The 22,993-nt window shown below is 41.1% G+C and overlaps 1 protein-coding gene across 4 annotated transcripts in view; it reads left to right on the top strand.

Moving 5' to 3' along the window:
* Nucleotides 1-22,993, top strand: part of GADL1 (GAD like acidic amino acid decarboxylase 1) — a 149,891-nt gene that overhangs the window by 110,987 nt on the left and 15,911 nt on the right. For all 4 annotated transcript variants that reach the window (XM_088654239.1, XM_035130372.3, XM_088654238.1 and 1 more), the window contains exons 13-14: nt 3,691-3,742; nt 5,146-5,235. In XM_088654239.1, the coding sequence (XP_088510365.1) occupies nt 3,691-3,742; nt 5,146-5,235 (142 nt within the window). The remainder of the gene's footprint in view (nt 1-3,690; nt 3,743-5,145; nt 5,236-22,993) is intronic.

Genomic DNA, 22,993 nt, shown 5'->3' on the forward strand with positions numbered 1-22,993 from the left:
ATGCACCTTCACCATTTATTAGCATTTTTCCTGCTTTCTGGGCAGTATGGGGCTCCATAGCTTCTTTTTAGATGGAAGACCCGAGACTTGTGTTGAGCCATTTTCCTTACAAGACCTTAGCATTTAAGATAAGTGCAACAGAGGGCTCAGCCGATCCCTAAGGAGACTTTTTGTGAGCTTTGTAGCAGTGCTGCAGAAACCTTCTTGTTAATTTGAGCTTAGAGCAATATGTTCCAAAGCTATGTTTGCCTCGCTGCTTGTGGCACTCCTTGGTTGTGTGCTTGCCCTGCCTTCTTCTTCTTTTTTGGTCTGCACAATGTGAATAATAGCAACCTTCTGTGCAGTGTGTTTTGAGAAGGAATGAAAAAGAACATTCCAGGCAATTGGAGGTTGTAATGATACTAATGCAATGATAAGCATGAGTTGAAATTATCGTTTTTGTTACAGTGCATTCATTTAGACAGTGTTGGTGCTAGTGGCAACAGTTCCCCATGGCAATCTTGGTTGCATGGATATGCGTTGAAGAAGAAGAAGTCACATGCGCAAGTCTTGTTAACAATAAACATCTTGTCAACTCCCCATGCTCTGACATCAACACTCTGTAGAGTGTTCCTTTCATTGACTCCCTGGGCAGTCTTGATAAAAATCTCCTTACTGCCGTATATATGGATGATTCTGAAAGTGCAGAACAATTCTAAACTAGTTTGCATTTCATTTTACATATTTTCTTCAGACTTCATCCTTTGCTTCTTGTGCTTGAGGGTATGCTGTGAAAGCCAGGCCACCAAAGGACAGTAAAGGGAAAGGCTATTGTGGAAGTCCGCTCACCTGGTTCTGTGCAGCCTTTGATCAAGCTCAGGGGAAATGATTTCTGTATGTTTACTGTGGAAAATGGCTGTGCTCATTGCTGATAGGTTGGGACGTGTGATCTCATAAACCCACCTCCCTGCAGGGAAGGCAGGCTGTCTGTTTCTTTAAATATTTGAAGCTCTACGCGTACATCTTGCTCTGCTTTCCTTTGGACCACATCAGGGAGGCTGAGAGGGAGGGTCTTGTCATCTGGGCAACCCAGGACCTCCATGCATATCACACAAGCTTGCACACCGTGGAACATCACTTCAGTGCTGCTAACGCAGCAGTTTGACTTCACCCCCCGAAGGCCAGAGATGCCAACAAAAGCAATAACACGTACATTATTCCACTGAATATTTCTTCTGTCCTCCACAAATTGAAAGTAGTTCAAAATTCACATTTAGTCAAATAACGTACATGCAGTAGTTAAAAAACCAACAACAACCAGACTCCCTGCTTGCAGCATGGAGAAAGGGCAAGGCAAATGACGGGATGAGCAACTGAATCACTGCTAAGTATTTCTGCCATTCATTTTGATGGCAGGAAGAAGTCCCCCAGGGGAAACTGCAGTGGCTCCTTTTTCATACTGTGTTTCTGCACAGCCTTAGTGCAGAACTAAGTCACTAGTCAGAGAACAGGAATAATATAATGAATATATATATATATATATATATATATATATATATATATATATATAATATCATACTGCAAAAATACAATAGAACAGAAATGGGACGTGTGCTAGTCCCCTCCCCATAAAAAAACAACAATGGTTATAGAGTTTATTGGACTCCAGTTTTGCATGGACTTAATGTTGACTCTGCCTCCTGCTTGCTTCCCCTCTGATTATTCATCAAATTTATCGTGACCAACCAATTATGATTTTTTAAAAATTATATTTCATAAGCCCCCCATCTTTCTATGGCAAACGTAGGCCCCATTGTGGGTTGCTGCTGGCACAGCAAAAGGTGGTTAAGTGGTGTGGTAAGAGAAAGGGAATTGGGGAAGGTGAAAAGAAGGGTAGCATAAGTTTGGAGAGAGGAATCAAGGCGGTATTGCCTAGCGCAGGAGGGAGATACAGAACTGGGCAGTGGGACGGAATACCCAGCCAGGCTATTCTTGGTCCTACAGGCAGTAAATCTACTTAGGTGTTAAGAGTTACATCAAAGAAGCGGGGGCGGAAGGGGGGAGGCTGAGTCAGAGGCCCTATATAGACATACTGTAGTGTCTGTTAGGCTTGTTACTAAGCAATATTCCTACTATTAAGCCTTAGCTAGCTAGAATACCAACACAACCGTTCAGGAACAGTTGGCTGATACGATTAATTCTTGTTAGAAGAGATTGTTCTTCCCCCACCATGCATCTCCCTGGAAATGCTCTGAATGTAGCCATCATAGGAATTTCGGTTTTTGCTTTGTTATTCTCGTTCTTTGGCTAATGTGGGGCTGTATTTTGATTTAAACAAAAAACAAAATACTGTTTCTGCCATGATGTGAAGAACAGACCACATACTGGGGCCATCCATTTTTAACATACTTTGCTTCTTGGGTTACACGAAACAATAAATTATGATAAAATAGTTATCTATGGTATCTATCTATATATCCCTATATAATAGGGTGGCACCATGTTGTAGTTCTCTTTTAGCTCTTCTCCTCAGGTTGATATCCGTTGGGGTATGTGCAGGTAATAGGTAGCAGTTTGGGATGAGCAATTTTGGGTGGGGTGAGACACAAAGCAGCAGAAAATGGAATATAGGTCTTGTGAATAAATAGGCATAGCTGCCAAGTCTCCTGTATTCCCCGGGAAACCCCCATTTTCCCAGCTGTTCCCAGCTGGAAAAACTGGGTTTTTTTTGTTTTTCCCCGGTTTACTTACCAGCTGGGGGAGGCTCCTTCTGCATGTCTGGAGTCTCTGGACATGCAGAGAAACGTTTTCTGGCACGGCGGCCATTTTGGAACTGGGCGGAGCATGTTCAGAAGCGACTTTTGATGCTGCTCTGCCCAGTTCCAAAATGGCTGCAGCGTGGTGGCCATTTTGGAACTGGGGAGAGCAGCATCAAAAGTCGCTTCTGCGCATGCTCCGCCCAGTTCCAAAATGGTGGCAGCACTACTTCCGGTCTGCTACTTCCGGTCCGGTCCCTTATTTTCCTAGCAGGAACTTGGCAGGTATGTAAATAGGTTGTTTTAATATATTAAACGTTAACCAAATGAACATCTTGTTAATAATAAAAGGGAAATTGTCAGGTGCTTGTCCATCACTGGAGCGCCTTTGCAGTCATTTGTTGCAACACTGAATGCCAGGAGCATTTTTACTTCTAGTAGAAGAATGTGATAGAATACTCCCTGCATCCTTTCCCTTCTTTCTCCTTAAATAAAATACACCTCCTCATGACTGTAGACTTTGGGTACCTAGGGAATTAATATTAAGTTATTCTGCAGAAATGTTCAGTCACCATTGCATCATTTTGAGTTCCATCGCGAAGGATCAATAAGCAGGGCCCACCGATAATTCCATTTGCAAACCCCACCAAGCATACAGTAGTCATTTCAGGCAAATAAATTCTCTGTAATTCCTGGACCAGTTTTGTGTTGGTATGGTGAGTAGAATTGGAGAATTATTTCCGTGTCTTTCAGCCCAAAGCAAATGTATATTCTTTAGATATGAGTGTATACATTGAGCAAGGCATGGTAAATTTTGTAGCTAAGGATCAGGCTTAGCAATTTACACCAACCACATATTTAACAATGCATCTCATATTCATAAATGTAGGCAGTTGACAGGATCTTAAAACTCAAAAGTTAGTGTATTCATGTATATCTTTATGTTTAATTGCAGATACCTAGTGGATGAAATTAAGAAGAGAGAAGGATTCCAACTGCTGTTGGAGGTTTGTGCCAAGTGCTATACAAATATTGTGTATATACAACTGGTGGTGCAAAGCTAGTTGATGCAGGCAGTATTTGTTGTTGTTGTTGTTATTTATTGAATTTATATTTCATATCATCAGCCTGATTGCTTCCGAGAGAGCACACCTTTAGAATGTAAGCTCTACAGCTAACTGAGCTGCTGTCCGAGAACTAAGCAAACAAAATAAAACTTTAACAACATAGACTGACAGTGTGAATTCTTCTTGAATGAATAGGCCCAGATTGCTTGCTCCATACGGAACAAGCTTTACTTAGTATGGCAGGAAGTCTGAGTCCAAATGACCCAACGGCTTCTCTGTGCCCAGCAAAATAGGTTATAGGGCTCTCCCTTTTTCTCCCTGAAAACTAAATTCAGTATTCAGCAAGAGCACGTCTATGCATAGCATACCTGGGCCCAGTTCATGCTAGAGGAAAAGCTTTAACTTCATCTCATTTCATAGCAGCAGGTGGCATTCTTGCTGATCTCTTCCTGCTGACAACTGTATTCTCCTTGATGATTAAACCGTATTTAATACATTCTTTGAAGGAAGGCAGAAAATGATATTATGAAAAGAACCAGTGCCCTTTCATGAAAGAATTTAGCACAGCTGGGAGTTTCTACTCACTTGGGAGGAAGATTAGAACTGTAATTGAGGTAGTGTTCACACAGGGGGGAAATGACAATGCGCTGTAGATACTTCCCTCCCTCGCCCATTATGGTCTCTCTCTCCCCCCCCCTCCGCCCCCGCCAACTTTTATTAATCGGAAGTGTTCAGAAAAAAACTATGTGCAGGAGGAAATGTGCTGCAGCTCCCATTGTTCCTTTACAAAATATTTTCAGCAAAAATGTTGATAGAGGACTCAGCTAGACTGGTGAAGAAAAAGCGATTTATATGCGTTGTATGTGCAATATAACGTTGTGCCACCAGATGGCAACACGGAGTCCCCTTTTTCTCTACCTGTTTTCCCTGTTTAAATCTACAACGCTTTAAACTGAAAGGCTTCTTTGATGTGTCTCGTTCCAGCCAGAGAGGGGAATTTCATTCTTAATTCTTGTGTGGGTGGGTTTTTTGGTTTTTTTTAGTACATACACGTATACACACATATTACTTGAAAGAATGGAATCCCACGCTGCAATTACGGGTGAATGAAAGACCTGGAATAAGTAAAAGGTCAACCTTTGTGTTGCTATAAAGAAATATTAAATGAGGTTGGCAGTTAATTACATTTAATGAGATTGGCAGGGCAGGCCCGTTATTAAGGTCATGGGTGAGGTGGGATTTACCCTCTTCCTATATTGACTCTCGTAGATGTACAAAATGAGTAGATTTGCCAACTTTCTTCCTATGCAACTTGAAAACTTCAAACTGTTTCTCTCCTTTAGCCGGAGTATGCAAATATTTGCTTCTGGTACATTCCACCTAGTCTGAGAAACATGGAAAAAGGCCAGGAGTTCTGGGAGAAGCTCAATCATGTGAGTACCATATTTTGTTCCTAGGATTTCTGACTTGGATATTGCGCTTTAAACAGTTGTGTGCAGCGCTAGTTTTCTAGAGAAAGAGGTGCCAGAACTCTCCATGAACGCCTCCCTTGTTCTCTTATAATGGCAAAGGCGCCCACCTGAGAGGGGCCGGAACTGAAAAAAGCGCCAGTTGTGTGGCAAACAGAAATTCAGCAGGTGGTGCTTTCCCCAGTATGCAGTGTGTTGATAACAACTTTATCTGTTGGATTTCTGCTTGTCCTCTAGCTCTTAAAGGCACAGGAGCCCTATCAGGAGGGAAGAAGTTGGCAATCACAGTTCTGTACACTGGGTTGAGGATTCATGTTCCTGATACGCATTGGAATAAAAGTGAAACCTGCTTTTGCCACGGGCTCACAAGCCTGGTTCACCTTCAGAGTGTTATTTTGAACCTAGATAGGTACCTGCAGGATTCTAAAGTTTGCAGCGATCTCAGTTTAGACAAGGCTAATTAAGTTCCCCCCTTAATATAATAGATGCAGACATTATACAAGCCTTCCGCTTGCTATCAAAGCTGCTAACAGATGGCAGACCTGAACGAAGATGAACAACTGTGCCTGCATCCATTGTCTAGACAGAGCATTCATTACCTGTTTTAGACATTTAACATTGTCCTTGGAACTTGCTCTGCATTATCCATGGATAATACAAGAGGGTTGCGGGGGAAGCTTAAGTCTGAAATCCCAACTGTAAGTAAGCCCCATTAAATTCAATAGGACTTGACTTATTAGTAAGCATGGCTAGGTGGTACGGCCTGTAAATGGAATTAGAAATCAGAATGGGGTAGAATTCATAGCAAAGGTGTTTGTTTGTTTTCGTAACCTTTATTAATGATGGGAAATGCCTGAGCTTGAGGAAAGGGGGGAGGGACATTTAGCAACTGGTTCTTTTGATAAAAGGTGTTGAACATCAAGTTAATTGAAGAAGAAAAATCTGCAATAAGCAGGATACGGAATAGCTTGTACTGCTTACTGTGCCTCGTTTCAGCCACCCCTCCTCCTGCTATCTTTAATATTTGCTGTATAAACACTTGGAATATAAAGCCAAAGTGGCTTCAAAGCCAAATATAAAGCCAAATGTCGCTGCAATTCAACAGCAGAGCACATGTGTAGTTCATTCTGGTCCTATATTACTGGATATTAGATTCTGCTGTGGCTGGATTAATCTCTCATTATCCCTGACCGTTGGTCAGGCTGGCTAGCACAGGTGGGAGTGGATATCACAACTTCATCTTGAAGGACTAGAGATGTAAAAGGAATCCATTGAGAATGGATTAGTAAGTGAGTTTCCTTCAGGCTGCCTGTTCAACCCCTGTTGCAGCATAGAAGGCTTTTGAATGTAGGTATGTACAATTAAGGTTACTTTTTATCATGAACACATTATGTGTAAATTGATACATAAATGGCTTTGCAGTATACATTATTTACATATTAATTGATGTATACAGGCGCGTCTCCGCTTTTCTTGTTTCTGAAGTGTTGTTTACAGGCAACCTTTATACACTAATACTCCAATCCTAGCCATTTCTACTCAGAAGCAAATCCTATTGAATTCAGTAAGACATGCACCTAGGTAAATGGGATTAGGACTTCAGATTTAATCTATTTACCTGTTGTAAAGTTTTCTTAAAACGATGGAATGCATTGCTTTTCATTGTTCTTTTCACATGGAAAGAAGTGATCCCTGTTGCTGTTTGTGGATTTTATCTGTACTCCTCAATTAATGTCTTCACTTCTTTGTCCAAGTGGAGAGAACCAACTGGATTTGACTGCCTGTTTGTTTGTTTTTGCCACCCTGAGGCCAAAATGGATGAGCCTATTCCCTGTCTCCCTCTTGACATCATACAGAGCAAATCTGTACAATTTGGAGCTTCACATTTAACTTAAACTGGCTGTCTCAGGTTGACTTGAAAGGAACCAATAATTTTATGAATGTCTAATCCCAGTTACCCAGTAGATGGTTCGGTTCCCTTAAAAGATGTTAAGTGCTTAAAGCACTGATCCATACACTTGGGCTCAGCGTGTCTTTTATATATATTTTATATATATTTATGAAATAAATATGGTGACTATGATAAAGCCTAGATGTAATCAGTATTTGTTCTTAAGAGCTTATGTCACTTGTAATTAGCTGTGAGCAATTAGATGACTGCGATCATGAATCCCTTTGCTAGACAGTTGAATAAGCATGATTATGCAGGTGTAAGAAACAAGGAAAGCATTTCTGTCTGTGCAAAAATATAACCTGACAAATGGAAACCCAATGTTATAAACGGCTAGCAGTTTGCAGATATGACAATAATTTTTGCTAACCTTATGATGAAAACTACTGTTGAATTGAAACTTCTGTAGCTTTGTAGATAGTGGGATAAACCTTGAGCTGCTTTTGCTAGTACTGTACATGCCCCCTGGTGGAATTTTAGCTTCTTCTCACTTTCAAGAATTACACAATTAAACCCAACAGGAAGGGTAGTTTGTGACCTATAAAGATGGTGTTTTGCTCTGTGTCATGCATTTGTGGGTCTGGGGCTGAAATTCAAACATTACTTTCCTTCATCTGTGAAATGCTATCAGTTTGAAATATGTGCTTTCATACACTTTACGAAGACAAATCCTGCACAATAGTGATGGATTGTAGAAGTGACTCAGCCCCTTATAAATTGCAATTAGTGTGTGTGACCCGTTCCTGTCGTTGGCCTGAAGACCAGTGTTTTGTGAAATATACCGTGTTTTGAGTTATTTCAATACAGTGGATCTTCGTGTTACGTACCGCCCTCCTTATGAATGCTTCGGCTTACGAGCTCCGCTAACCCGGAAGTAGATGCTCCCGGTTGCGAACTTTGCCCCGGGATGCGAGTGGAAGTCGCGGCAGCAGTAGGAGGCACCATTAGTGAAAGCGCGCTTCATGTTAAGAACAGTTTGGGGTTACAAACAGACCTCCAGAGTGAATTAAGTTCGTAACCAGAGGTACCACTGTACAGATTTAGGTGCCTCAGAAAGACCACACATGCCGTGAGAGTTCATTCCTATATTGCTCTACAGTATCTGTATATGATAAAAGATGTTTTCAAGTGTTCTGTCGTACTTTTACCAAGGAACAGGTTGGGATTCTGCTGACGGAGACCAGCTTGGTTATCAACGAGTAGGGGGCAGTTTTTGTCTCCTCCCCAATAATGTCCCTAAGGAGACTTCTCTACTTTGCCCCATCAGAAAGAAAAGAAAAGCATTCACTGACGTTCTAGAAAATAAAATGCTTTCCTGTACGTTTGGGACACTTTTGTGTGAGGATGGTAAATTTGGCTTCCATCATCCACCGAGGAGTCCCTTGTATGCTGACTACAGAAACACCCAGGGGCAGGGATATATAATATAATTATTATTGAAATCAAGTCGTGGCTAGTAAGGAAGACCCAGGAGCACACTCAAAGTGTATTCCCGATTATTCCTTTGCAGACCCCCCCCCCCAAAAAAAATGTTTTGTGGGCAAAAGTTACCATTTCCTGCCGGTTGACAGGAGAAGGCACAAAATTTAAAAGCCTACAAATGTACACTCCTGTTTCTTCCTTTGCAGCAGCTGCATTTTCTTGTACCTGGTACAGTATATGTATTTGACATCAGGCATAGGAAAGATGGCTGTCACTCATCAAACATGGCTCCCTTAACAGAGCCCCCCATCAGCCCCAGCCACCATGGCCAATTGTCAGCAAAGACACAAGTTGTAGTCCAGAACATCTGGGGGGGGAACAGGCTGGAGAAGACCAAGTTAGAAGGGAAGGGGAAAGTTGTGTGTTTGCGGGGGGAAGCTGCTGTTATTTGCTCAGTCTGTCAGAGCAGCATTACCATTAACATGTAAAATTAAGCGTTCATTCTTAAGAGCCAGTTCATTATTGTTACTTAATGAAAACAGAGCATCTTGCATTCCAACCTTAATTCTTGATACAGTGGTACCTTGGTTCTCAAACTTAATCCGTTCCAGAAGTCCATTCCAAAACCAAAGCATTCAAAATCCAAGGCACAACTTCTGATTGGTGCAGGTGCACTGGAAACAATAGCCGACAGCCACATCGGATGTTCGGCTTCTGAAAAACATTTGAAAACCAGAACACACACTTCCGGGTTTTCGGATTTGAAGAACCAAGGCGTTTGAGAACCAAGTTTCCACTGTAATGAATTCCAGCCATTTCCTAACCATAAGCACTATGTGTTATGACATAGAAATGAGCATTCTTAGTTATCATTGATATTTCTTCTTTAAGCCTAAGGAAAATATTTTTACACCACCAACTGCAGTGGCAGATTTACAGTCCTAAGGACCCTGTGCTCATCTAAATAGGCATGACTATGTCCAAACCTTTGACAGAGCTAAGAATTAGTTAATAACATTGGTTGTCTTTTTTCCACTAGTACAATATATTAAATAGCTTTGGGGGGGAGGTTCTAATTAATGACCCACTCCTATAGAGAGATAAAAGGAAACACTTATCTGAAAATTTATATAAAGGAACAAAATGAATGAAAGTCAAAGATTTGGGTCAAATATTCCTGTGCATCCCTAAAATATTTACATCTTATCTTTGACATTTGCACAAAATCAGTGATTAGCTTGTCATAATTTAAATCATGCAGTAGAAAACTTTTGATTGCTAAGTTTGTTGAACTTGTTAAATGCTCGAGATGCAGTAGAAAGTAAGTAATTTTTTTAGCCTTTCACCAGTTGTGTTTGATGTGGGTAATGTTAAAAAACATATAAATTGTCCCTACATTTGGAAATTTGGCACTCAAACCACCAATAACGAGCTTGTAAAGTGCCATGGGAGATATAAAGCCTATACCAGGGGTCGGCAACGTGCAGCCCATGGGCGGGTTGCGGCCCACGAAGACCGTTTTACTGGCCCACGAGCTGCTCCCGAACTGAGCCGCCCACTCTGCGAGTCCCCTGCGTGCTGCGGGGACTTGCTGAGCAGCACCGGAAACCGTGTCTGCGCATGTCAAGACGTCGGAAATCGCTTCTACACAGGCACGATTTTCAGCATCTGGGCATGCGCAGAAGCAATCTTCGGCACCGTGGACATGCACAGATGCAATTTCCAGCATCGTGCTGTGCCAGTCTGGCCCACGGACGATCTCCGTGGGAGTGATCTGGCCCATGGCCGGTAAACCTTGCCAACCCCTGGCCTATATGGTTGATAAAATGCAGGAAGTGTCACAATTCATCTTTAAAAACATCAGAATCAATGTCCTCTGAGTACATATTCAGTAATTTTTGGATGCTGTCATCTTTCTTTGCCTTGTCAGTGTTCTTTACCAAAAGCACCTGGAATAAATCCAAAGCTGATTTTGTAGGATCTTTTCCCCCACCCCCACCCCAGTTCTACAACGAAGTCATCACAAACTTTTGTTTAACTTTTCAATCTGTTTTGTTCTCCTCAGCATCATCAGAATGTTTTCCTTTCCCTTAAACATGTCTCACTTGAGTCTTCATTGGGACTGACTATATATTCTGTTAGAGAAAATGGTTCCTTTTCAAGGGACGGATTTCTTACTTCAGTGATGAAAGCGTTAAGAGCAATCCACAATTCTGCAACCATCAATACATGACCATCTCTCAACTGCAGTGATTTGTTGACAGAGTTCATTCTTTGCAGCAAACTGTTTCACAAAAATATGAGGACAGTATTTTCACCCTCCTTAAACCTTTCATGCTAAGGATTTTGCTTCAACCTTCTGCAAGAGACTTCTCATTCTCTGCTGTAGCAATATCAAGGAAGGAATTCTTAAATCCTTAATCATAATGTTTATTCTAAGCCAAAATGGCGCGTCTCTTGCAGGTCACCTTGTATCCAATGCTAGTCCTATTCAAAGTTGACCCTCTGAATTTAATGACTATGACTAATTTAGGTCCATCCATTTCAATGGGTCTGCTGTGAATAGGACTAGCATTGGCTACAACAACCCTTCATTGCCAGTCAGCCATATATGTATGAAGCATGGAATCACTGCTGTTCTTTTACCAAAATGCCAGGGAAAATAAAACCAGAGGCAAGTGGCTTTTGCACCAACAGATAGCAATCACTGTAATCCAGTCGGTGTGTTTCAGAATTCTTCCACTTCATCAGAGCCTAAAGCAGTTGCAGCTCAGGTTTTACAAAAATTAAAAAAGAAATTGCAAGGCACATAGTATCCATTGCTGGCAAAAAAGCAATATAGTGGTACCTTGGTTCTCAAACGTCTCAGTACTCAAACAACTTGGAACCCAAACACTGCAACCCCGGAAGTAAGTGTTCTGGTTTGTGAACATTTTTCAACGTGCTCCGTTTTGAGTGTTACACTTCCAATTTGAGTGCCACACTTCCGTTTTGAGTGTTACACTGAGGTCTGTCTGTTTTTGCTATTTATTTTGCATTTTTGTTTTTGCGGCTCTTTGTTTTTGTGGCTGTGTGGAACCCAGTTCAGCTACTGATTGATTGTGTGACTGCAGTACATTGTTTATTGCTTACATTTTATGGATCAATGGCCTTGTTAGATAGTAAAATTCATGTTAAATTTGCTATTTTAGGGAGTTGTTCTTAAAAGTCTGGAACAGAGTAATCTGTTTTGCATTACTTTCTATGGGAAGGTGTGCCTTGGTTTTGGGAACGCTTTGGTTTTCGAACGGACTTCTGGAACAGATTAAGTTTGAGAACCAAGGTATCACTGTTTATATCCCAGCATGTCTTTGAAGGAAGAAAGCCTTTCTCAGTTCCCCACCCCCTTTCTTCCTTTTACTTTCCTCATCACATAATTATCTTCTTAATTCCATCAGCTTTAAATGAGGATGAACTGAACTGTTACAGGAAATATTATTTTATTTTATTTTATTTTATTTTTATTTTTATCCAAATTACCCCATCTTTTAACAAACACACACACACACACACACACACACACACACACACACACGTGTCATTTATCAAACCAGTCTTGACCAGCAGTGAAAGAATAGGCCATCAGGGGGCACCAGTGCAGCAGAAATGTATTTAAACTTCTAATTAGTGAGCAGGGCTGTGTTGTTAATCTCTTCTTGGTGCAATCATGCGAATCTTAATCTAAAAGAAAAGTCTGCTCCAGTTTTTAATATATATTTTAAAACATCAGCATATTTCCCCTCTGATGCATTTATAGGATGATCTGGGTTTGGGGGGGAGCTAAGCTACTACCAGAGAATAATTTACAGCTTGTTATATGATACTTTATGTACTGGGTTATATTTTTTGGAGCATTCTGAGTCTTTAATTCATATCTTTTAGAGAGAGAGAGAGGGAGAGACTGTGTTCAGTTAGATTTGCTAACTAGTAAGGGTGTTTAGGAGTAAAGTAATAGGACACAAATCCCTATGTAAGAATACGTTTTTTAATGGATGGCTTTGGTAAAATAGGAAAGGTCTACTACTTATTGAAGCTGAGAAAAGTGCCTACAAATATTGGTTGTTAGCAGGTATAAATTCAGTAGGTGTATCATAAACTTCTCATTTTGCATGAAAGATTGCCCAGGACATTAGTAAATTTGATCTGACTATATTCGAGTACAAGTACAAGTATAGCATTTACAAGATGGGGGCCAGCAGGATGAAGTTGTTAAAAGAGGATCAGAAGACATCAGTTAGGGCCTAATTTCACCAAATGTGTGAGAACAAATTAGGTAAAGGTAAAGGGAACCCTGACCATTAGGTCTAGTCGTGGACGACTCTGGGGTTGCGGTGCTCACCTCGCTTTACTGGCCAAGGGAGCCGGCATACAGCTTCCGGGTCATGTGGCCAGCATGGCTAAGCCGCTTCTGGCGAACCAGAGCAGCACACGGAAATGCTGTTTACCTTCCTGCTGGAGCAGTACCTATTTATCTACTTGCACTTTGATGTGCCTCCAAACTGCTAGGTGGGCAGGAGCAGGGACCAAGCAACAGGAGCTCACCCCATCATGGGGATTCGAACTGCCAACCTTCTGATCGGCAAGCCCTAGGCTCTTTGGTTTAACCCACAGTGCCACCTGTATCCCGTGAGAACACATTAGTGGGCTACAAGGAAAAAAAAATAAGTCCCTAAAGTCTTCTGTAAGCCCCAAAGGAGGCTGCCCAGTGCATATTTACATTCATTGTTAATCTGGCATTGCGTTCTTCCTACCACACTCTCCCAAAGAGGGCTAATTCTGTTGTCTTTGTATCAGAGTGGCTGGATTATTCACTCACTCCCAATTAGTGATGTAACAGAATTTCTTGGATTTAAAGGAGCCTGCTCGCTGTGTCTCTGCATGCCATTGCAGAGAGGTAGTCTCCAGGTTTCCCCCCCCCTTCCTTCAAAGCAGAAGACATATCCAGAACAGTGACTCATGCAGAGATACAAAGGAGGACTTTGTGGGTAGGCATTTCTTACAGAAAAAAAGTGCTGATTGAAGGTATCCCCGCCCCATTCACTGTTAGGGTGCATGATAAGGTAAGAAGATTTTAGAAAACGTTAGCATTTGGAGGTTTTGTAAAATTAAACAGCAGAGGCTGTCCATGATCTGATATTTGCCTGCCTGTCTGTTAAACAGAACTTTAATTTGAAGATGCCTTCACAGTAGTGGTCACTGAAGTTTTCTCCTATTTATGTATTAAGGTTTGTAGATGTATTTCCACACAGCAATTGTATAGGGCCAATATTCCTGGGTAGGATGCAGTGCTTTTGGGGGGCGGGGCGGGGGGCCGCAGACGTACGCATACCCCTAAACATTTTGTGAATCTTTGTACTTTTGTCCATTTACTGTATTTATTTCCCCCGATTTGAACTATAAAATGGTGGTTTTCTTGAGTCAAACTGAGAGTACCCCTGAACATTTTTTTAAGAAAAAAAAAGCACTGGTAGGATGACTTCATGTACTTAAGCAAGGGATGGAGAAAGACCCTGAAGAACCTAAGTTTTCCCATTAAAAGGATAATATATAGGCAAACTTTGAGGATGTACTGGGATGCAGCATACTCATTTCTAACTGGGCATTTCTTTACAAATGCATCTTTTTTCAAATGGTGGAAATAACATTAGCCAGCAAAGACTTTTTACTGCCTGACTTGGGGAAAAAGCCATGTGAAGCCATAGAGAGCTCGTTGCCTTCTCCTTCCCCATACAGACACATAGTTTGCCTATTGATCTCTCCATCACACCTGATCAGCCAGCTTTTGCAGCAGGGTTTTTTTGTTTTTGCATGAAAAAGAATGTTATCAAACACAAGAGCTGACATACTCAGCTTAAAAACAAACAAACACCTCTCTTCTATGAAAGCTTACTCATTTTTGGACCACAGTGTTTGGAGTAACAACCCATTTGGTTGCACTGAAATGGCCAGGAGCATGTCAAAGAATCTTAGCAAGAATTACAGGAGTGATGTTTTTCCTGAAAGGAAGAAAGAGCTAGAATATATAATTGATTGAATAAGGGGTTAATAGCTGTCACCCATGAATAGTCTCCAATTGGTATTTGGAAAAGAGGTGCAAGTCTTGCATATCTGAAGAACTATAATGTTATTTACATAATGGCTTGTGTTCATTTGGTGGCCTTGGCTTGTGTTGTTTGAAGTCCATTGTATTCTTCTGCTGCCTCATATGTGTCTCTATCAATAATTGCTTTTACTTTTGGTAAATTGTGTTCCTTTGATTTTGTCTTCTGTTACCCAAAATATCTTGGACATTTTGAAGATACTGGTTTTAACATTTAAAACACCCAGTCTTTCAAGGGAGTCCACTGGATGTGCTGAAAAGTGACCCCAATCCTATTGTAGAGACGACAGGTCCATTGTGAAATTATCCCAGCCATGCGCGCAGTTTCTTAATTCACTCGCTAGATGGAGATCAAAAGCAACACAAATGATATCCCCCTCCTCTTTTCCCTCACTCACACAGCAGAAAATGAAAACGTATCGACTGCCTCCTTTGCCAAGCATTCAAACTTTTTCTTTCCACTTCCAGAAAGATTAATCTTTTTTCCGCAATCCTTTTGGAGATTAAGCTAGGAAGGGAAGGTTTGGAGGGATGCTGAACTGTTAAATCGTTACATGCTATTGTTAAGCAATTATTGTGGTGTTTATTTTGCGGTATAAAGGAAGCCATTTCTCTCCCTATCGTTATCAGCTGGCCATAATAAAGTGACCCATAACTGCGGGATAAAATTAGATTGTTATTCTTGTAACAGAAGAATTGATCTATAGCAGCAAGGCCAAACTGTATCTTGGAAACTATGAGTGGTTCCCAAGGCAGTTAAGAGAGCAACTCTTGGTTGGCTTATCTCCTTTTACAAGGTTCTCTCTCTTTCTCTTGGCAAAACCTGGAACCAAGGATATTTGGAAGCAGCGAAACCTAGGCAGAAAAGTTTAATAGTTATTGTACTGGCAGCCTGGGCTATGGGGAGATGCACAGCCTCGGGGAACCGTGATTCTCAGATACATAAAGATATTTATTATGTAAATACCTCCTTAGCTTTCAGAACTCCTGAATTATACTACATATGTGAAAAGGGATTTGCCCTGTCTTTGACTAACCTACCTTGCTTAGTTGTAGGCTTGCTGGGAAGGAACTGTTGTAGAAAACATAGGAAGAGCTGCTTTTTCATAGAATTGTAGAGTTGGAAGGAACCACGAGGGTCATCTAGTCCGGCCCCTGCTTTTAGGCAGGCATCCTTCCCTGGGTTCAAGCATTGAACCGGACACCTTCTGCATGCAAAGCAGATGTCCACCACTGAGCTATGGCCTTTCCTCAATCTGTTAAAACGGATAACCAAAAGTGGTCCTTTATACAACTCACCTAGCAATAGATTCCTCTGCTCATTTCATCAGTCAGACGACTTCAAAATTAGATGGTTGCCGGCTGGGGTTTACTTGTTACCAATTGGGTAATAATATACATTAGCAGTAAGACAATTATGGGCTACCTTTTTTGGCCAGAAACTGTGCCGATTTGCCAAGGTGCATTTTTTTAATCTAAACAATTCTGGGAATTTTGTGATATATTTTAACTTACAGTGGTACCTCTACTTACGAATTTAATGTGTTCCGAACACACATTTGTAAGTCGAATCCCATAGGAATGCATTGGGAGAAAAAAAATCATAAGTCGAAGCAACCCTATCTAAAAATTCGTAAGTAGAAAAAATCCTATCTAAACCGCATCCAAGATGGCGGACGGAGCTCCATTTGTAAGTAGAAAAATTCGTAAGTAGAGTTATTTGTAAGTAGAGGTACCACTGTACTACATTTGGGTTATCTTGTTTGTTGTTGTGGAGTTTTCTCTCTCTCTTTTTGGTGAGGCACATTGTACTGGCCAAACAATAAAAATCTGTCTGACTGACTCGTAAACTTTATATGGTAATACTTCACAGGAACTCTTCACAGTTACAGAATGTTGATTCCAGCACTTCGAAAGCTGCCGGAGCTAAACAAATGTTTAAGTAGTAGTAGTAGTATCAGTCACTGCAACTGTTACAGAAAATATATATTAAAAAAAAATTTCCTGCTGGAAAAGATGAGAAAATGAAATGGAGCAGTTTCACAATGTAGCTATTTATGTCGTATTGACTGTAGGTCATAAAAAAACAACAACAAGTTTTTATATACTTGGAAACACCAGCCCAGCAGGTCTTCACAGCTCAGTAGGGCAGAGGGTGGCAACTTTTAACCAGCAATTAATATGGTGGCAGGGCACAACTGCAACAGGAGTAATGGAATAATCTTATGCAATTATCTGGACAGGGATGCGGGTGGCGCTGTGGGTTAAACCACAGAGCCTAGGGCTTGCCGATCAGAAGGTCGGCGGTTCGAATCCCCACGACGGGGTGAGCTCCCGTTGCTTGGTCCCAGCTCCTGCCAACCTAGCAGTTTGAAAGCACCTCAAAGCGCAAGTAGATAAATAGGTACCACTCTGGTGGGAAGGTAAACGGTGTTTCTGTGTGCTGCTCTGGTTCGCCATAAGCGGCTTTGTCATGCTGGCCACATGACCCGGAAGCTGCACGCCGGCTCCCTCGGCCAATAATGTGAGATGAGTGCCACAACCCCAGAGTCGGTCACGACTGGACCTAATGGTCAGGGGTCCCTTTACCTTTACTAATCTTGACAATGGGGATCTCAAAACGTCCTTGACTGATGCGTTCCGTGCAGTAGAGTACCACTGTGCTATCGGAAGAGCATTTTGCCCCTTGATTCTGGGTGCATTCGCACCCGCCTTTGAATTTATTTATTTATGCCCCACCCATCTGGCTGGGTTTCCCCAGCCACTCTGGGCGGCTTCCAGCAAAATATTAAAAATACATTAAAACATTAAATATTAAAAGCTTCCCTAAACAGGGCTGCCTTCAGATGTCTTCTAAAAGTCAGTTGTTTATTTCCTTGGCATCTGATGGGAGGGCATTCCACGGGGCGGGTGCCACTACTGAGAAGGCCCTCTGCTGGGTTCCTTGCAACTTTGCTTCTCGCAGTGAGGAAACTGCCAGGAGGCCCTCGGCGCTGGACCTCGGTGTCCGGGCAGTATTTTGTTCCCATATTGTCTTCAGAAGGAGAATACGTCACTCCAGCACTGTTCGCCTTGGGAGTCTCAGTGAAGAGCCCTTGTCATAAGAGAACTTGGCTCATACTGTTCTCCCCAATCATTTGTGCCCAGGAAAGCCAAAGCAATTTCACTTTACCACTGAACCACTTGTATTGTCCAAAATAGCAAGGGAGGTCACAATACTTTTGTCTCAAAATACTGTGGGCCACTGACGACATGATTCTGCACCTGTATGTACAGCTGTGGCACCCGAAATGGAAGTGAGCATGCTAAATACAACCACCAGTTTGCTAAAAGACACACAATAAAGTCACAAGAAGACTGTGGCATGAGAGGCCACTGGAATGGAAGCCGTAATGAATGGCCAGGGCAGCTCCAAACTCGAGAGCCAGGCAAGGAATTTCAATTCCTCATCTGAAGCTTTGACAAACTTATTCTACATCCCAAATTCCCATTTACTGGGCAGACTCTTGGGCTGCATTATTATAGATGGCGGAAGGGGTCCAACGTAATGTCCCCAGAGAGGCTTTTGTAAGCCATTAAAGCCCAATCAATAACATTTAGGTTTCTGAATTTCTGAAACATGGAAGAACAAGCAGAATTAAACACCTTTCTTTGCTGTTACCTCTCTCTGCCATGTCATTCATTTCACCCTTGTCAAAATCCTAGTGATAATATAGCTGCTATATTAAGGCATGCCTTTCTGCATCAGAATTACACAAAACTGTCAGAACGTTATGAACAGCTAGCTTAAAAAAAGAAAGAAAGAGTGAGCCTAACGTTCATTCTAGGTGTGAAAGTGAACTAAAATAATTTAGGGCAAAGCTAGCTGCTACTTGTACATTGGCGATGTTTGCTGCCACCAGGGAATGCACCCAGACTGCTGAGCAGTAGAGAAGATTAATATGCCATCATCCTAATTCAGTTTGGAATGCATCTGATGGTGTAAAAGAATAACGCTTCTGATTCCCAGGTATTTCCATAAAAGTAATAATGCAGCAATGTAAAACTGAAAGTGTATATAATAAGATGTAAGAAATTGTGCTTGCTTGTGACAACTGTTCACTATGTATCCTGGAGTCTTTGGGAGCAGGAGACCGTATTGTAACCACATCATCTCAAAAGAAAGGAATCATTTGGTTTTAGGTCCAGAGACCGAAGTGTTTTCTCATTATTTTATTTTCAACATCATTCTAATTCTCAACGTGTGGTTATAGATGCCTACATTCTTAACTTTCCGCATCTCCGTTTGTCATGTCAATGCTATATTCTTCTCAGGCCGGGGCGGATATAAGGAAAAGCTAAACCCACAAAGTATAAATACAGTTAGTTTCAGAAATACAAGTGATGGCATTTAAAAAAACAGCAACAACACTTTAACATTTTGATATATTGAATATTATTAGATTTAATCATCAGGACTACGGTAATTGCGACTTGCGTTGTGGTAATGAATATTGACACATGACTCACAAGTGTACTGAATTTAATTAACACTAATAGAATGGATTGAATAATAGGAGGATTAACATCTGTTAGAGAGCCAAAACAGCGAGATTTATAGCTCTTTGAATAAATATTGGCCTCTAGAATATGAGGTCAATAAATCTTATGTCTGACCTTCTCTTAAACTGGCACCTGAAAATTCATATAGAGGACTCTGTAAGTGTTTGTGCAGTTCAGCTCCCCACCTACTTTACTTTCTCCATGTTTGAAAAATCATTGAGAAGATTAGGAGTCTTCTTACTGATTACAAACAGAAGCACCCTAGTCCTTCCTTCAAAAGGTAGGTTTTTCAAGCGAGATTACTAAATTGGCGGGGAGGAATCAGCATAAAGAAACCTTATTAATAATGACCCTACTCAGGTGTGACACTAAGACATGGCCTTCATCTCCATTTCCCTTCCTTCCACCACCTCATATGTGGTAATTAAAGAGTTCCCAATACTAGTTTAGGAGCAAACCATAGTTTGCTGTTTCATCCAAACTTATGTGTGCAATAATTTGCCTGCAAACCAATGTTTCCCATCAAGGGAGACTCATCCCTGGACCAGAACTTATGTTCTCTGCATGCAAGGCGAGCCTGAGGCTCATGACTATAATTCTAAACCTTGATTTCATGCGATACCAGCAACCGATATTATTATGGTCACTAATTTGTTCTTTAATTCGCTGTAGATAGCTTGCACTCCTCTCCAGAAAACAGACTGGCATGGGATTCTGAACTAGCTGTGCTCTGCACACCCCTAAATCACCATGTTTTGGGGGACCTTCCACTGTAATACAGTGGTACCTCGGTTTAAGTACACAATTGGTTCCGGAAGTCTGTACTTAAGCTGAAGCGTACTTAACCTGAAGCGAACTTTCCCATTGAAAGTAATGGAAAGTGGATTAATCTGTTCCAGACGGGTCCGCGGAGTACTTAAACTGAAAGTACTCAAACCGAAGCGTACTTAAACCGAGGTATGACTGTAGTGGAAATAGCTTGCGCAACATTTCAGCTCAGTTGTAATTTCTCTGTGTTTCTTGACTTCTCCTCCTACCTTCTAAGCTGGCTCTCCACCGGTTTTGAGACTTTTATATGAAGCAACATATTAAAGTGTGACATGTGGAAACCACTAAACGCACAGCTGGAAAACACTGTTTGAAAATAGGCTCAGAATAAAACTCACAGCATTTTATTAATTTTGCTGTGCTCACTTTTTAAAGCATTGGTTGTGGTTACGATAAGGCTGAAAGGCCAAAAATTCTTCATGGTGCATCCACCACCACAAATTATTACAACATAATTTGTTTCTGATTGTGAATACGCCAACAAAACATTCCTGACTGAAGAAGGGTATGCAGTGGTTAAAACATTTTTTTTTAAATCATCACTTTATTTTATGGACCATAAATAATAACCATATTCCAAACAAAAAATTCAGGATCTATATTGTCATCACTGTCCCCTCCTCCCATCATTTGTTTTCAAAGTACAGTAATTTGTAAAATGCAACAACAACAACAACAACAACAACAACAGTAATAATAATAATACTAACAACAACAATAATAATAATGGTGATGATGTCCTTTTACATTAGCAGATATCTAAAGCCCCTGCAAACTATTTCCACTGTTATTCGTGATTCCCCTGGGCTTTCTGAAAAAAGTGAAGAGACTCTAGATTTAAAATTTCTGAATTAATGTGCTGTAAGGTGAACTCTTAACTCTGCTTAAAATATTAATCAGTAATGAATCAATGGTGAAGCCTTATTGCTATTCATTTTTAATTATAATATTTGGATTGGATGTTCTCACATAACAAAGGTTACTACTCTTTTGTTTTTTAGGGCAAGCATTAATTTCAAAGTTTTTATTGGAGCAGTTGTAAAATATTTAATGAGAGCCATATAACTGCATTTAATAAAATTGTTTATTGGCAATATAGCTATAAAGAGAATTAGAATTCCAACTGGTGAACAGCTTTTGCCTTTTAGCAAAGAAAGAAATAGCAGAAATCTTCTGTGGACATCGGATATGGTAATTTTCTCTTAATTTAGAACTGATTCTAACTTAACGTTTGGTATTCTCAGGAAGATTTTATTGGGGAAAAGTGGGGGAAGTTACAATGTGATGATCTACACAGCTTTTCCAGGGCTAATCCTAAAAATACATTGCAGCAAGAATTATGGAAACTGACATGAGACTATCCCATATGCATACATAACCTCTCTTTTAAAAAATGTGAATGCTCCTGGGATCATTTAAAAAAGGAATATTGTGAGAAATACCTGTGTTAAAAACTATTTGGGATCTTAAGCTGCCAACATACCACAGAATCGTAGAATTGCAGAGTTGGAAAGGAATCATCTAGTTGAAAGAATCATCTAGTCGCTGTTCCCTGCTGCAATGTAGAAATCACAGGTAAATAAACCCTGAGAGATGGCTAACCAATCTGTTTAAAAGCAGGGCATTCCATGTCATTTCAACGAGGTCATGCCACCTCTGTCTCGGATGTTGATGGAATTTGGTGCACACCCTTCTCTTATGGTTGAAAGAAACCCCCTTAAATTTTCCCCCTCTATCTCACACGGTTTTAATTTTATAGCACTTCGAAGTTTCATTAAATCTATGTTGTCTGTCCCTCTTGAGCAGGCATCCCCAAACTGCGGCCCTCCAGATGTTTTGGCCTACAACTCCCATGATCCCTAGCTAACAGGACCAGTAGTCGGGGAAGATGGGAATTGTAGTCCAAAACATCTGGAGGGCCGAACTTTGGGGATGCCTGCTCTTGAGACCCTCGGCACAAGATACCCTTGTGTACATTCCCCCCCCCCTCCATAACCAATGATCAGATCTCTTTAAAATTTTACACAGAGCTGAATAAAATGATGAGGATTTCAGAAAATAATAGTACACCAGCACTCAATTTTTTTTATAAATGCCTAAAAAAATTATAAACGCACTTGTAGCCTAGTTTTTTTGATGGAAAAACTAGGATTAGAAAACCTGAATTTACAGCATGTCAGATGGCTTACCGGGGCAAGACAGTTTGAGCATGTTGCACTGATCCTGGTCCAACTACGCTGGCTGCCAGTTGGTTTTCCGGCCCAATCCAAAGTGCTGTTTCTGACCTATAAAGCCTTAAATGGCTCAGGAACACAATACAGTACTTGACGGACCGCCACCCCCCAACCTCTCCTCATATGAACCGACACAGACCCTGTGATCATCATCTGAGGCCTTTCTTTGTGTGCATCCTCCATGAGAGGTATGGGGCAACACAAAAACAGGGCCTCTTCTGTGGTGGCTCCCCATTTGTGGAATGCTCTCCCCAGGGAGGCTCACCTGGCGCCTTCATTATATATCTTTAGGTGCCAGGCGAAGACATTTCTCTTTAACCGGGCCTTTGGCTGATTAACATTCTATGTTGTTTTCAATGTGTTTGTGGAAGTGGGAGCTACTGGTTTGTTCTTGTTTTTATTACGTATTTTGTGTTCTCATTATGTATTTTTATGCTGTGATCATCGTCCAACCCCTTGCACTGCAGGAATCTTAACATGTGGTCTCCCATCCAATTTGAAAACATACCAGACCCAGCTTTGCTTTGCAAATGTGCTAGCAGTATACAAATATAATTTGTTGTTTAGTCATGTCTGACTCTTCGTGACCCCATGGACCAGGCACTC

This window comes from Zootoca vivipara, chromosome 11 (genome assembly GCF_965207765.1).
Source record: "Zootoca vivipara chromosome 11, rZooViv2.hap1.1, whole genome shotgun sequence".
Lineage (NCBI taxonomy): Eukaryota > Metazoa > Chordata > Lepidosauria > Squamata > Lacertidae > Zootoca > Zootoca vivipara.